This window comes from Cibotium barometz, chromosome 54 (genome assembly GCF_041138505.1).
Source record: "Cibotium barometz isolate CiBa-2024 chromosome 54, ASM4113850v1, whole genome shotgun sequence".
Lineage (NCBI taxonomy): Eukaryota > Viridiplantae > Streptophyta > Polypodiopsida > Cyatheales > Cibotiaceae > Cibotium > Cibotium barometz.
The window spans coordinates 37,896,886-37,911,484 of record NC_141099.1 but is presented as its reverse complement, the minus strand read 5'-3'; the positions used below and the strand labels follow the sequence as shown (position 1 = coordinate 37,911,484).

General features: G+C 37.9%; 1 protein-coding gene across 1 annotated transcript; it reads right to left on the bottom strand.

The window, feature by feature from the left end:
• Positions 1-1,470: 1,470 nt before the first annotated feature.
• Positions 1,471-2,037, bottom strand: LOC147608116 (uncharacterized). Its single transcript, XM_086789881.1, has one exon. It carries the CDS (start codon positions 1,977-1,979, stop codon positions 1,563-1,565), a length of 417 nt encoding a protein of 138 aa, XP_086646007.1. The 5' UTR covers positions 1,980-2,037; the 3' UTR covers positions 1,471-1,562.
• Between the last annotated feature and the right edge of the window lie 12,562 nt (positions 2,038-14,599).

Here is a 14,599-nt window from a genome sequence, read left to right as displayed (position 1 = left end):
GTTGGCCGATTTCTAGAAGCACTGCCTTCCATGCAAAAACATCCCAATATTCCTTGAGTGCCTCCACAAGTTCTTTCTCTTCCTCTAGAGCTGTATCCATGGCAATCCGAATTGGTTGTGGTTTTTTGCTTAGTTTTGCTAGATCAATCTTCTTTATTTATTTAGGTCTATCGTATGACTCACATAAGTTGTGCTCTCACCTAGGATTTTGCAAGAATACCTTACAATTTCCCAATTGAAGCTCTTGAAATTAGGTGGAACGCAACTTGACTTCTTCCTATAGCTTCGATATTTTTTTACATTTTTTTAATATCTAGTTTTAGTTGATCCTTGCTCTATTGTATCAAAACTTCTTCTTGCCCTTTGAGCACCATAGCTCGCTTTTTGGAGCTATGTCATCATTAAGCTCGTCAAATTGGTCACCTGAGAATGACTTAAAGATTTTTTATTATGATAAGTTTTTGATTGACACAACCCTTACTAGTTGAACATAGTCCAATGGGCTTATGGAAGTACTAAAAGTATGCAATGACACTACTTGCTTATTATTTTCTTGTGCTTGCATTTGACTTACCTCCATCATCTTGATGGGAGCAATGCCATTACCTAGTTTGGTGCAAAATTAGGTTCCTCTTGGGAGTGCACGTGTCCTAGGTTCTTTATCCTTAGTATTAGCAGGGTTAAGATTAGGCATGTAGCACTCATCTTCTATGCTACGCACTTCTTTTAGCTCCTTTTTAGGAAAATAAGTGCCACATAGCAACAGATTTTGTTGAAATGATCTATTTGAACTCATCTCATCTTGGGATTTGATTATGATTGAATTAAATTCTTCTAAACTTTTGGTGTGCTTTCTAGCATAGGGCTATTATTTTCTTTGATAAGCGACTGCTATTACTTGCTAAAACATCATTGGGCTGACCAGGTACTTCAGAAGTGGTAGATGGTTCTGGTGATGATACTCGCTACCATCTTCTTCTTCTATAAAATAACTGTTAGGATGGTATTTTTTTAAGGCTCTATACTACATGCTCTTGCTAATCTAACATGTGTCATTTTTGGTGTTGGGGGTCATGTTCCCAATACCAGCGTTGCTTGACTATTAGCAGTGTGCATTAGAGCAAGCCTTTCACACAGTTATGTTGACTTGCAACCCCACACAGGAAGCATAGATTGCAATCACAACGTGTCATTGGGGAAAACGCAACAAAGCCGGGTGGAGGCGAAGTGTCTACTATAACAAGGGTTGCCTTGCAACAAAGAACAAAGGGCGTGGTATGTCACTTACCTCGTGTGTCACTGATTTGCCATCGATTCTCGTCGGATGTGCGTGAAGAGCACTTTGCCGCAACCGCACAAGCTCGTAGAACTCGCTCATTCTCACACTCGCTCATTCTGTCTCACATACTCAATCTCTCACTAGCTCTCTTGCATGCACACACATACTTTTTTAAAAGATTTATGCCAGTATGACAAAAAGAAAAAAAGTGTTTAGCACAACATATGAGCACTATATGACCCCTTTACAAGCATATAACAATTTGCATAAGAGATGCAGACCATTATGAAGCGTGTGGCGATGGAAGGAGAGGGCGGTGCGTTGGCACGGGTGCTACTTCAGGAGCGGATGACTTCTTGAGATACTCAATGCAATCGGCGATGAGGTCGGGGGAGCAGGAGGAGGAGGAGGAGGAGGGTTGTGCAGCCACCTTGCACAGCCTTCCATAGCTAGTGGTGTCCTTGGTAGTCTTGTCCCGGTAGCCCTTGCCAGGCTTCTCTGTAGGGAGCCCGGCCGCCCAGAATGTGAAGAGGCGCCCGCACTTTCTTCCAAGCGAGCAACAAGCAAGCGCGAAGGCGCGACTAATTGGAAAGCCAGGGCCCCTCTTGCGCAGTAACTCCTTGTCCTTCTCTGATTTGCCTCGTAACTGCCTACCTGTTGATGAGATCTGAGAGCTCGCTACTCCCTCTGCTACGACCATGAGTCTGAGAAAATAGAAGGACCTTTGAGAGACTCATTGAGAGAGGGAGAGAACAAGCCTTTAGGCGCTTTTCACACTTACTTTTGAATGGACCATTTCAACATTTCTGCTCTAATGTACCTTTTATCAATTGAAAATTTTGTACATGTCATACTCACGCGTGCACCATGAGACTCATTGAGAGAGAGAACAAGCCTTTAGGCGCTTTTCACACTTACTTTGAATGGACCATTTCAACATTTCTGCTCTAATGTAGCTTTTATCAATTGAAAATTTTGTACATGTCATACTCACGCGTGCACCTAGTGTTTGGCTTGATGGTGTGGCCACTTGCTAAAACTTCTGCCTCAATCATGCACTGTGTGTGTGCGAGAAAAATGTCTCAACTTGTCCGTTGACCGGTTAGGAAACACGAGGAGAAAACCCATTTGGGAAAATATAAAGAGTCTTAAAATCCTAAAAGTTTTAAATTTATTTTGATGAATTACTATCAAATGACATAGAAATGTTCGAGCTTTTTGACGTAAATTTTGACCGTTGTTTTCTGATACTGACATTGTTTGACATCAAGTGATCTTTATGACCAAAGGAAGACTAATTTCAAAATCTAGAATCATGCTTGATTACAAAATATAGTGAAACATTGAATCTCCTAATCATCGATGGCACAAACATTCATGATGAGAAGTGGGCATTGAGTGTATATAAACACATCTACCTCCTTGCAAAGTAATTATGAGCTTGAATACCGCTCATTACTCTAGAAATATTTAAGTATAAAGAAGGAAGTTTACAAAAAGCTTACTTGTTAGTTATGGCAAGTGGAACATAGGTTCTATGCACTATAGCCCCCAGATTTGAGGAAGAAGAGGAAAGGGGAGGATTCATGTCATAGACCATATACAGCCATGGGTGCCCACATGTCCACATTAGCTGACGATCGCTATTGCTTGCCCTTAAGGCCCTAGTGGTTCTAGCTAGACACATCCTTCAATATGTACTCATCAATAGAGACTAGACAACAATCTGAGTCTCTACTCTCTATACTCCAATTTACATGACAACAAGGCTTTAATCATGTGTGTGGATGGGCTAGATTAAAGTAGTACTTTCATCATGATAGTGGATGGGTTAGATTAAAATATTAATTTGATAATCTTGGTAGTGGATGATGGTGGGGTGAGTGGGCTAGGCCGCTATGTGTGAGCTTTAGGTGAATAGGCAGAGTTACAAAAAGAATATCTAAAATATTAAAAGAAGAAAATCATGCTTGTACGTGCAACAAAGAGGTTGAGTGTGTTTGTGTGATCACAATCTAAAGGTTTAGATCAACTCTAGTATCATGGTTCAATGATCGCTAGTTGGTTTCCTGAAGAGTTGCTGATGGTTGAACTAAGTCTTGTTGTAGCGTACATGAGACTAGTCTTTAGAAGGCTGCACAACAAAGCCAATTATGACCAAGTGTCAAACTATTTGAGAGCTGAATTCAGATCATTGTATGGGTAGCATTTAATCTTCTTTGTTGATCTTCACTTTGTAGAGTTGTAAAAGGAGCTCAAAAGGGGTAGGTTGTGGCATACTGAAGTAGCCTCTCCTCTCCAATCTCATAAAGAGCGGGGATGCCACTCTAATAGTTGTGGATTGAAGATCAATCTCATGACCCGACTAGGGCAAGCATTATGAGTGTTAGCAAGCATTATGAGTAGCTTAATATTTCTAAAAAAATCTTAAAACCATCAAAAAACCCTTAAATTTGACTAATTTCTCTTAATGGACTTTTCATCACACATGCTTCTTCTTGTTTGGAGAGTGTATGCACATGTGTGTGTATGACTAAGAGGAAGTGGTCATAGATCCCATGAGAGATAGTAGGGAGGTAGCAACGTCCATGACTTCTCCTCTTTGCTAGTGTGTGGGTTCAAGTTCTCTTTCTCCAAAGCCCCATCACTACAAGCTCACACAATCGCCACACGTACACACTCACAAGTAAGAGCATACAAGCTATGAAGCTACACACACATACATGAGAGCAAGAAGATGGAAGAGAGGAGAGATAAGAGCTTGAGCTCAAGGGAGCTTTGCTATTGCATAGATTAGAGAATGAGCCAATGGCTTTTATACAAGTGCTCTTTGTTTCACATTAACCGACTGCCCAAGGCCTTTAGGGCACCTTTTTATAAGTAAACCCTATTGCTTCTTGGCTAGATCAGTTCCAACTAGTTAGATTGCCTTTTTGATACAAGCTGGAACTTGTTTAGAGCCCATTAACCATTACATTACAAAGGACAAGATTTTAAGGGGAAAAAAAAGGGGTTTTAATGATATTAAATGGCAAATCAGGGTGTGCAGTTAAGACTCCCCCCTTGCCAATTCGATGGTCGTCCTTCTGTAGAGGTAGTAGAGGGTGTAGAAGCTGATGTAGAGGCCATAGGAAAATTTTGGCAAGTGGGTGTAGTAGGGAGCAGAGCTTCACCAATATTACAAATTCCTACTAAGCAACAAAAAGCAAGAAGGTCGGACGTGTATATACCTTAAGGGCATTGGCGACAATGGTAGAGATTGGAGGTGTAGCCTAAGACGGGGTCGCAGCAGGGAAGGGACACAGGTCTTTGAATTGTTGGGTTAATGGGAGGGACACTAGGCATCGCACATGTGAAGAATTTATGAATATTAGGGATAGTAGAGATGAAGGGTTAGCAGCTAGAAGCTAGTCCCTTGACATTTTGGAGATGGAGATGGGAAGTTAAATACATAAGGAAGAATTAAAGTGAAAAGAATAAATTAGAGAGAAAAAAAGTACATTCTATAGTAATTTAGGGTTTGAAACCTAGATATGTCAAAGGAAAAGACCTAGTGGGGGAAAAAATGCATTTGACTAACTCTCTTATTGACATATCATAAGTATATGGCACTTAAGATTGGAGCAAATATATATGTGTATATTGGAAGAAAGGGGTTCTTATGTATATTTTATTTTTTAACTTTTTGTATGTATATGAAGAAAGGGGTTTTTTAGTGTGTGACATTGGCCCATGAACTAGTCTTGTGTAGGACCTTCAAGGCACTTGCATGCATACAATTACACACGAAGATCATTGCCCACATCATCAACATGAACTTCATGGCATAGCAAGATGTGTAAGATCCCCTTGTTCCCACCGAGCAACAGATTCGGGGTACTAGCAGCGGAAGTAGCACTTCTCGTGCGGGACAAGGATCCCACATTCGGGGCCTCGCCCACGGATATCCGGACAAGAGACTAATCCGACGGTTGTTTCAAAACCGAACCCGGAAAAACTTTCTTTACCCGAAAAATACGGGCGATTCCACCAAGAAAAAAAAACTTTTTACTCTAACGTAGTCAAGATCATTTTTGATCAAGCTGATCCAATTGCATCTTCAAGATACTTGATCAGATCAAGAAAGAAACTTGCACTTGGATCATTGGGATCAACGCTTTTTTCCCCATTCAAGAGGCACAACCGTTGATTCCTATCCATAGAACAATTACTGTCCGGGATTTACTTTATCTATCGTAATAACAAAAGTTGAGTCTCGATTTACAGATCCATTAGGGCAGCCTAACCCCATCCAATCCCATGGGTTAGCCAGCCGCCCAACCATTGTAGTGATGAGATCCAATTTAGAATTTGATTTTTGTTCCGGGTACCAGGGAAAAGAGTTCCCAGGCCCCCTAGCCGGATGTTCATGTAAAAATAAAACTAGTCACACCACTCACACACCCAATATGAAATTGCCTTTTTCATAGATTCAACCAGTTCATGTAAAAATAAAACTAGTCACACCACTCACACACCCAATATGAAATTGCCTTTTTCATAGATTCAACCAGTTTTAAAAACAATCCTTTAATAAAAACCATAGTATCACTGATCACCATCTTCCAAGTTATCCGGTTGATTCTTAATTTCCCATCATTCCTTCATCAGAGTATCTATGGCATCATTGGCAGCTAGGACGCTCACCACCTGTCCACTCAGGGGCTGTTTCCTAGTTCCTAGCCCATAATACTCGGCAATATAATCACTTATCAAGATGGACTCTCATTGAAGATCAGCAAGATCAACCAACAAATCCATATAAAGAGCCATGGACTCATCCGTTGAGGACCAGCAAGGTCAGTCAACCAGATCCATTCCCGGTTTCAGAAAACAACTCTTACTCCTTGTTCCAATATCTTCCTCGACGCACGCGTGGGTATCCTGGGCGACCCAGAGCCCGAGCACCGTATGGTCAGCACCCTCTAGGATCCTTCGCAGGTGACCTAGCGCTTCACTCATAGGCCGCTTCCTTGGCCCCTCATCTACCGTACCGGAAGCTCACCATTTTAATCGCACCGAGGTTGGTCAAGACCTCGGCCGACCTTGCTACGCGAGACGTCCTCCATTGACTCTCCGTCTCAGCAGTTGCAACTTTATCAGTTAGGTCTCCACGACCTTAATCACAAGATGGTCAAAATGCTTCCCCAGCATTCTTGACATAAAACAGTCATTTACAAACAGCATTTACAAACAATCACAAAATACAATTTCTATATTAACTCTCATTTTTCCACATTATCCCTCATCAATCCACATTGCTTATTCCACATTCTAGTTATATGTGTACTCATCCCATCACATCATTTTCCATCTCATCACTTCAGATTCCTTTACATCACATCTCATATATTCACATCCATACATATATCCACATCCATACATCCACATCTACATCCATGCATCTATTTTCACATCCACATCTACATGCATATTCATGCATCCTCATCCATACATCCACATCTACATGCACATTCACATCCATACATCCACATCTACATCCACATCTACATGCACATTCACATCCATACATCCACATCTATATGCTTACATTCATATCTACATGCATACATCCACATCCCATCCATGCATCTACATCTACATCTACATCCTCATTTACATCCATACATCCACATTCACACTCACATCTACATGCATACATCCATACATACACATCCACATTTACACCCATATTCTCACCCTATTACAACCCATATACATCTTATCCCATCACATACACTTCTTACCTCATCCCATACACATCCTATCACTTCTTAACTCATCTTATCACATCCTAACTCATCTCTTATGCATACCTCTATGCATGAAATTCAATTATGCTAAAAGTAACTCTTTTATAATAAAATATTCATCTCTTATGCATACCTCTATGCATGAATTTTGATTATGTTAAAAGTAACTCTTTTATAATAAAATATTCATCTCTTATGCATACCTCTATGCATGAAATTCAATTATGCTAAAAGTAACACTTTTATAATAAAATATTCATCTTTTATGCATACCTCTATGCATGAATTTCAATTATGCTAAAAGTAACACTTTTATAATAAAATATTTACATAATATAAAAAATCAATTTTCCCATGATTACTATGAAATTCTTTCAATTAATCTAGGATGATAATTCTTAGAATATGGTAGGAAATCCTCTTTTCATGCTTTGAATGAAATTATTTTATGTGTAAATTTTTATAAAATTTTGCCATAGCTCCGCTACTATAACTAATAAATCTCAATTATTTTAAAAGATAAGGCTTATCTTTAAGGGAATGATTAGAATGATCCCTAATAGGATCATTAACCCTTAATGGATTAATTCAAAAATAATCATAAACTAAAAGCATAGATAAAAAAAACCATTAATTTATTCTTAAGCATAGATTAATCTTGGATTAGAAAAAAGCTTTATGAAAAGCTTCCTTTGGATTAAGAATGGGTCATGATGAGTATGACTATTTCTTAAGTGTGAGAGAGAGAAAACCATTAGAACTAAACATAAATGGAAATTTATGTAATTCTTTATTATCTTTAATCAATTAACTTCAATAGCATTCAAAAACCATACCAATTAAGCTTCTCAAGCTTGAGAGGGGTTGAGAAGAGAGAAACATTGAGAAATTATAAAAAAGATCAAAATTCACCATACTTACCTTACAATTTGCTTGATTTTTTATTCACGGTAGAGGCCCCCAACCAATCAATTGGTTTAGTATGTTGATGGAGCCACCAATGGGAATTGAAGAAAGAGAGAAGTGTCAAAAACTAGTGAATTATTAAAGAATTCACAGTTCTTGGCTTAGGTGGAGTAGAGTAACAAAGCATAAGACACTATATTTGTTTCAACAAGGGGAGGCTTCTATTTATAGGAAAAATTGAGCTCCTAACCAAACAAACTGATTCTAGAATTTTCCAAGTCAGTTTGGTTGAATTTAGACTAGATTTGGACCTAGTTTGGTTACTTTTTGATCCGGTTTGGTTCCATTTTGATTTGGTTTGGTTCAAGAGAGAGGAGAGATAAAAATATCACATTATTTTTGAGTTTAAAACTCATTCAAGCATGTGAAATATGCACCTCCTTTAAAGAACTCCCCTTCCTTACATATGTGTCAAAATGGAATGATTATATCCAAAATATCTCATATTTTTAATATTGCTCATAGTTTTTTACTAATAAACCTTGTACATTTTCAACTCTTCATCTTATGTGAGCATTTACTCATTTTTGGATACTCAATTTATCTCATTTTTTTGATATTACTCATAGTTTTTTACTAATAAACCTTGTACATTTTCAACTCTTCATCTTATGTGAGCATTTACTCATTTTTGGATACTCAATTTATCTCATTTTTTTGATATTACTCAGTTTTTTACTAATAAACCTTGTACATTTTCAACTCTTCATCTTATGTGAGCATTTACTCATTTTTGGATACTCAATTTATCTCATTTTTTTTTATATTCATTTATTTTGTGGATAGGGCGGAATGGCTATCACCAATAGTCATTGTTTTGAAAAAGAATGGGAAGCTGAGGGTTTGTATGGACTACCACAAGTTGAATGTTTCCACTATATCAGATCCGGTCCCATTGCCATTCATTGATTCCTTGTGATGGATGTAGTAGCTAGGTATAATCATCAGAGTTCAAGAAGATAAGCTCAAAGAGGTGAACCTAGGGGATAATCAGCAACCCAAGACAGTCAGAATTAGTAGCAAGTTGAATCAAAAATTCAAGGGGGGACTCCTGGAATTCTTAAATTCCTATAAAGATGTGTTTTCCCGGAACTATTCTAACATGAAGGGGATTGATCCAGGTTTCTACCAGCATAAGATTAACTTGAAAGAGTATGCAACCCCAATCAAGAAGAGTAGATACAAAATGAACCCAAATTATGCCAAACAAGTAAAGAAAGAGATTGACAAACTACTGAAGGTTAGTCTCATAGTTTTTTACTAATAAACCTTGTACATTTTCAACTCTTCATCTTATGTGAGCATTTACTCATTTTTGGGTATCTTCTTTTACAAATAGGATTTATCTTCTCCCTACACATGGATTGATGCTATTGGCCTATAGGAACCTTAATTGGACCATAATCCAAAATTTTTTGAAAATCTAGACCCTTAGGCTAAGGTCCTTTATACCCATTTCCAATAAATTCTAATTGCACATTAGAAAGTTCTTTTTGAATTTTTGTTTCAGGGGAACTTATTTTAATAAGATGAGATAATTTTCTATCTAAAAATATTAAAAATCTGAATATTCTCTCTCTAGAATATTTTCTCTCTCTAGGTTAAAACAGTGAGAAACAAGGTCTTTATATTTCTAAAGAGGGATTGAATATAGGGGAAGATACTGGACATCAAAAAGGGGGTTGGGGGAGGAATCTTACATTCTACCCCACTTAAAAAACGCGAGATGTCCTCATCTCGCAACTTGGGATAATTTCGCAAGATGCACGAATAAAGATTAACCACCAAGAAAAGTCTCAAAGAGAGTAAGATTCAAGACAAGAACAAGATTTAAACTTTATTCATTCTTGGAACTTATACAGTAAAGATAGAAGAACTCTTTACACTTTCATAAGCCCGTCCATCACTCATATGGTCACAAAAGCAGCACTCACAAGCTGCACAAGTATAGGGTAACTCATCTATGGGAATAATTCTGTTGGTTATTGCCGCACCTATCTCAGTGGTATGAGGCGATCTAACAAAAGGACCTCTGAGAGGCAAGCCAAAAACACGGTAAAGGCATATCTTCTGATGAGGAAGAAAACACGCCAGTAAGAAGACCCGCTCAGAAAACCCAAGATGTCTTGATCTCATGACGCAGTAGTATCGGGGACCTAAATCCAAATCTTCAATAACCATGGCCAAGCGGACATTGTTACGAAAGTGCTGCTGACCCCAGGGTGTTATCCTAGTTATGTTTTGATAGGTCCGCCATTTGGTCTGAGCTACAGAAGTTCCCAAGTGAGGGAAAAGTGAGCGCTCATACTGTTCTATAAACTCCTTCACAGACTCGCTTGTGTCTTGAAGGTGAGAAATCATCATGGATAAAACTAATTCCTGTTGCCAAGCCATGAAGGAGATTAAGAAGAAGGGAGATCGATGGAAGTAAGATTACTGTGAGCGACAAGTAAAAGTTACGACTTATATAAAGGAAGGAGCTAGCGTAACCTAGAAGCCAATGGTATCTTGCCACTGAAGTTTTACCATCTTTCTATGATTTGGTTTTGGCACATATTTCTATAGGAGGCATTAAGAACTTTGAGATGAGGAGATAAAAGAATCTCGTAAGCTAAGTCACTTACTTTCTTTGAATTCAGATAAGGCTCACAATATCTGGGGGATAACTTCTTAAACTCCCCAATAGATAAAGAACTTCTTTTGGGCCGTACTCGAATGAAGACCAAAACCTTGGTATCCAAAACACCGATTTTTACTTCTGAACTCATTGTTCTGAATCCTTAAAACAGGTGGAACTCCTGGTCCCTTATATAGAACTCATAATTAAATAACAATTCATTCAGATCTTATCATTCATATCTTTAACATGATAATGGTCCATTAGACCGAAAAATTTCCTTCTGAACATTCCTCCACGGGAATTTCAGTCAAGCAAGTTCTCAATTTGTCATCCCTTAACTTGATCTACCGATCAAGTGTTAAGAGTAACAATTTGACAGCACAACCCACTAATCTCATAGTGATTTACTGAATTCATTATCATCATTCTAGTTATGAAAATCATCACAGGGACTCGTCCCATTCCTCCTCATTGTGGTTTCATTATATTTCAACTAAATTTCAGAAATCATCATTTTTCAATTAGTATTTTCAATCAGAATCCAAATCAATTCATTAATTCTCAAACAGAATTAAAAATTATATCAACCACATTTGAAATCATCATCTGGATAGCATTAACGCTTATAATTTCAAGTCTTAGATTTACTCGTATATACTGTCAGTAAAGAGCTGCAGTTATACTCTCGGTATATACGGTAGTCATGGCCCTTGGAATTATAAGGTAAATACCATCATGTCTAGGCCTCAAGCAAGTCAGGGATTCTATATAATTGTGGTACTTCCATCTGAAGACCCAATTACCAAATTACGAATTTCAGTTTGAATATCAAATTGTATGAATTATATCACAATTATAACTTTTTTGTGTTTCTTGATAAATTTTTGATATAATTGTCTTCTCAGTTGATCTTTATTAGCCAATTGGCTCTGATACCAACTGTAAGATCCCCCTGTTCCCATCGAGCAACAGATTCGGGGTACTAGCAGCGGAAGTAGCACTTCTCGCGCGGGACAGGGGTCCCACATTCGGGGCCTCGCCCACGGATATCCGGACAAGAGACTAATCCGACGGTTGTTTCAAAACCGAACCCGGAAAAACTTTCTTTACCCGAAAAACACGGGCGATTCCACCAAGAAAAAAAAACTTTTTACTCTAACGTAGTCAAGATCATTTTTGATCAAGCTGATCCAATTGCATCTTCAAGATACTTGATCAGATCAAGGAAGAAACTTGCACTTGGATCATTGGGATCAACGCTTTTTTCCCCATTCAAGAGGCACAGCCATTGATTCCTATCCATAGAACAATTACTGTCCGGGATGTACTTTATCTATCGTAATAACAAAAGTTGAGTCTCGATTTACGGATCCATCAGTCCAGCCTAACCCCATCCAATCCCATGGGTTAGCTAGCCGCCCAACCACTGTAGTGATGAGATACAATTTAGAATTTGATTTTTGTTCCGGGTACCAGGGAAAACAGTTCCCAGGCCCCCTAGCCGGATGTTCATGCAAAAATAAAACTAGTCACACCACTCACACACCCAATATGAAATTGCCTTTTTCATAGATTCAACCAGTTTTAAAAACAATCCTTTAATAAAAACCATAGTATCACTGATCACCATCTTCCAAGTTATTCGGTTGATTCTTAATTTCCCATCATTCCTTCATCAGAGTATCTATGGCATCATTGGCAGCTAGGACGCTCACCACCTGTCCACTCAGGGGCTGTTTCCTAGTTCCTAGCCCATAATACTCGGCAATATAATCACTTATCAAGATGGACTCTCATTGAAGATTAGCAAGATTAACCAACAAATCCATATAAAGAGCCATGGACTCATCCGTTGAGGACCAGCAAGGTCAGTCAACCAGATCCATTCCCGGTTTCAGAAAACAACTCTTACTCCTTGTTCTAATATCTTCCTCGACGCACGCGTGGGTATCCTGGGCGACCCAGAGCCCGAGCACCGTATGGTCAGCATCCTCTAGGATCCTTCGCAGGTGACCTAGCGCTTCACTCATAGGCCGCTTCCTTGGCCCCTCATCTACCGTACCGGAAGCTCACCATTTTAATCGCACCGAGGCTGGTCAAGACCTCGGCCGACCTTGCTACGCAAGACGTCCTCCATTGACTCTCCGTCTCAGCAGTTGCAACTTTATCAGTTAGGTCTCCACGACCTTAATCACAAGATGGTCAAAATGCTTCCCCAGCATTCTTGACATAAAACAGTCATTTACAAACAGCATTTACAAACAGTCACAAAATACAGTTTCTATATTAACTCTCATTTTTCCACATTATCCCTCATCAATCCACATTGCTTATTCCACATTCCAGTTATATGTGTACTCATCCCATCACATCATTTTCCATCTCATCACTTCAGATTCCTTCACATCACATCTCATATATTAACATCCATACATATATCCACATCCACATCCATACATATATCCACATCCATACATCCACATCTACATCCATGCATCTATTTTCACATCCACATCTACATGCACATTCATGCATCCTCATCCATACATCCACATCTACATGCACATTCACATCCATACATCCACATCTACATCCACATCTACATGCACATTCACATCCATACATCCACATCTATATGCTTACATTCACATCTACATGCATACATCCACATCCCAACCATGCATCTACATCGACATCCTCATTTACATCCATACATCCACATTCACACTCACATCTACATGCATACATCCATACATACACATCCACATTTACACCCATATTCTCACCCTATTACAACCCATATACATCTTATCCCATCACATACACTTCTTACCTCATCCCATACACATCCTATCACTTCTTAACTCATCTTATCACATCCTAACTCATCTCTTATGCATACCTCTATGCATGAAATTCAATTATGCTAAAAGTAACTCTTTTATAATAAAATATTCATCTCTTATGCATACCTCTATGCATGAATTTTAATTATGCTAAAAGTAACTCTTTTATAATAAAATATTCATCTCTTATGCATACCTCTATGCATGAAATTCAATTATGCGAAAAGTAACACTTTTATAATAAAATATTCATCTTTTATGCATACCTCTATGCATGAATTTCAATTATGCTAAAAGTAACACTTTTATAATAAAATATTTACATAATATAAAAAATCAATTTTCCCATGATTACTATGAAATTCTTTCAATTAATCTAAGATGATAATTCTTAGAATATGGTAGGAAATCCTCTTTTCATGCTTTGAATGAAATTATTTTATGTGTAAATTTTTATAAAATTTTGCCATAGCTCCGCTACTATAACTAATAAATCTCAATTATTTTAAAAGATAAGGCTTATCTTTAAGGGAATGATTAGAATGATCCCTAATAGGATCATTAACCCTTAATGGATTAATTCAAGAATAATCATAAACTAAAAGCATAGATAAAAAAAACCATTAATTTATTCTTAAGCATAGATTAATCTTGGATTAGGGAAAAGCTTTATGAAAAGCTTCCTTTGGATTAAGAATGGGTCATGAAGAGTATGACTATTTCTTAAGTGAGAGAGAGAAAAAACCATTAGAACTAAACATAAATGGAAATTTATGTAATTCTTTACTATCATTAATCAATTAACTTCAATAGCATTCAAAAACCATACCAATTAAGCTTCTCAAGCTTGAGAGGGGTTGAGAAGAGAGAAACATTGAGAAATTATAAAAAAGATCAAAATTCACCATACTAACCTTACAATTTGCTTGATTCTTTATTCACGGTAGAGGCCCCCAACCAATCAATTGGTTTAGTATGTTGATGGAGCCACCAATGGGAATTGAAGAAAGAGAGAAGTGTCAAAAACTAGTGAATTATTAAAGAATTCATAGTTCTTGGCTTAGGTGGAGTAGGGTAACAAAGCATAAGACACTAT

What these genes read in the sequence shown, in the direction of transcription:
- LOC147608116 (XM_086789881.1), bottom strand. Translation starts at nt 1,979, where the DNA reads ATGGTCGTAGCAGAGGGAGTAGCGAGCTCTCAGATCTCATCAACAGGT.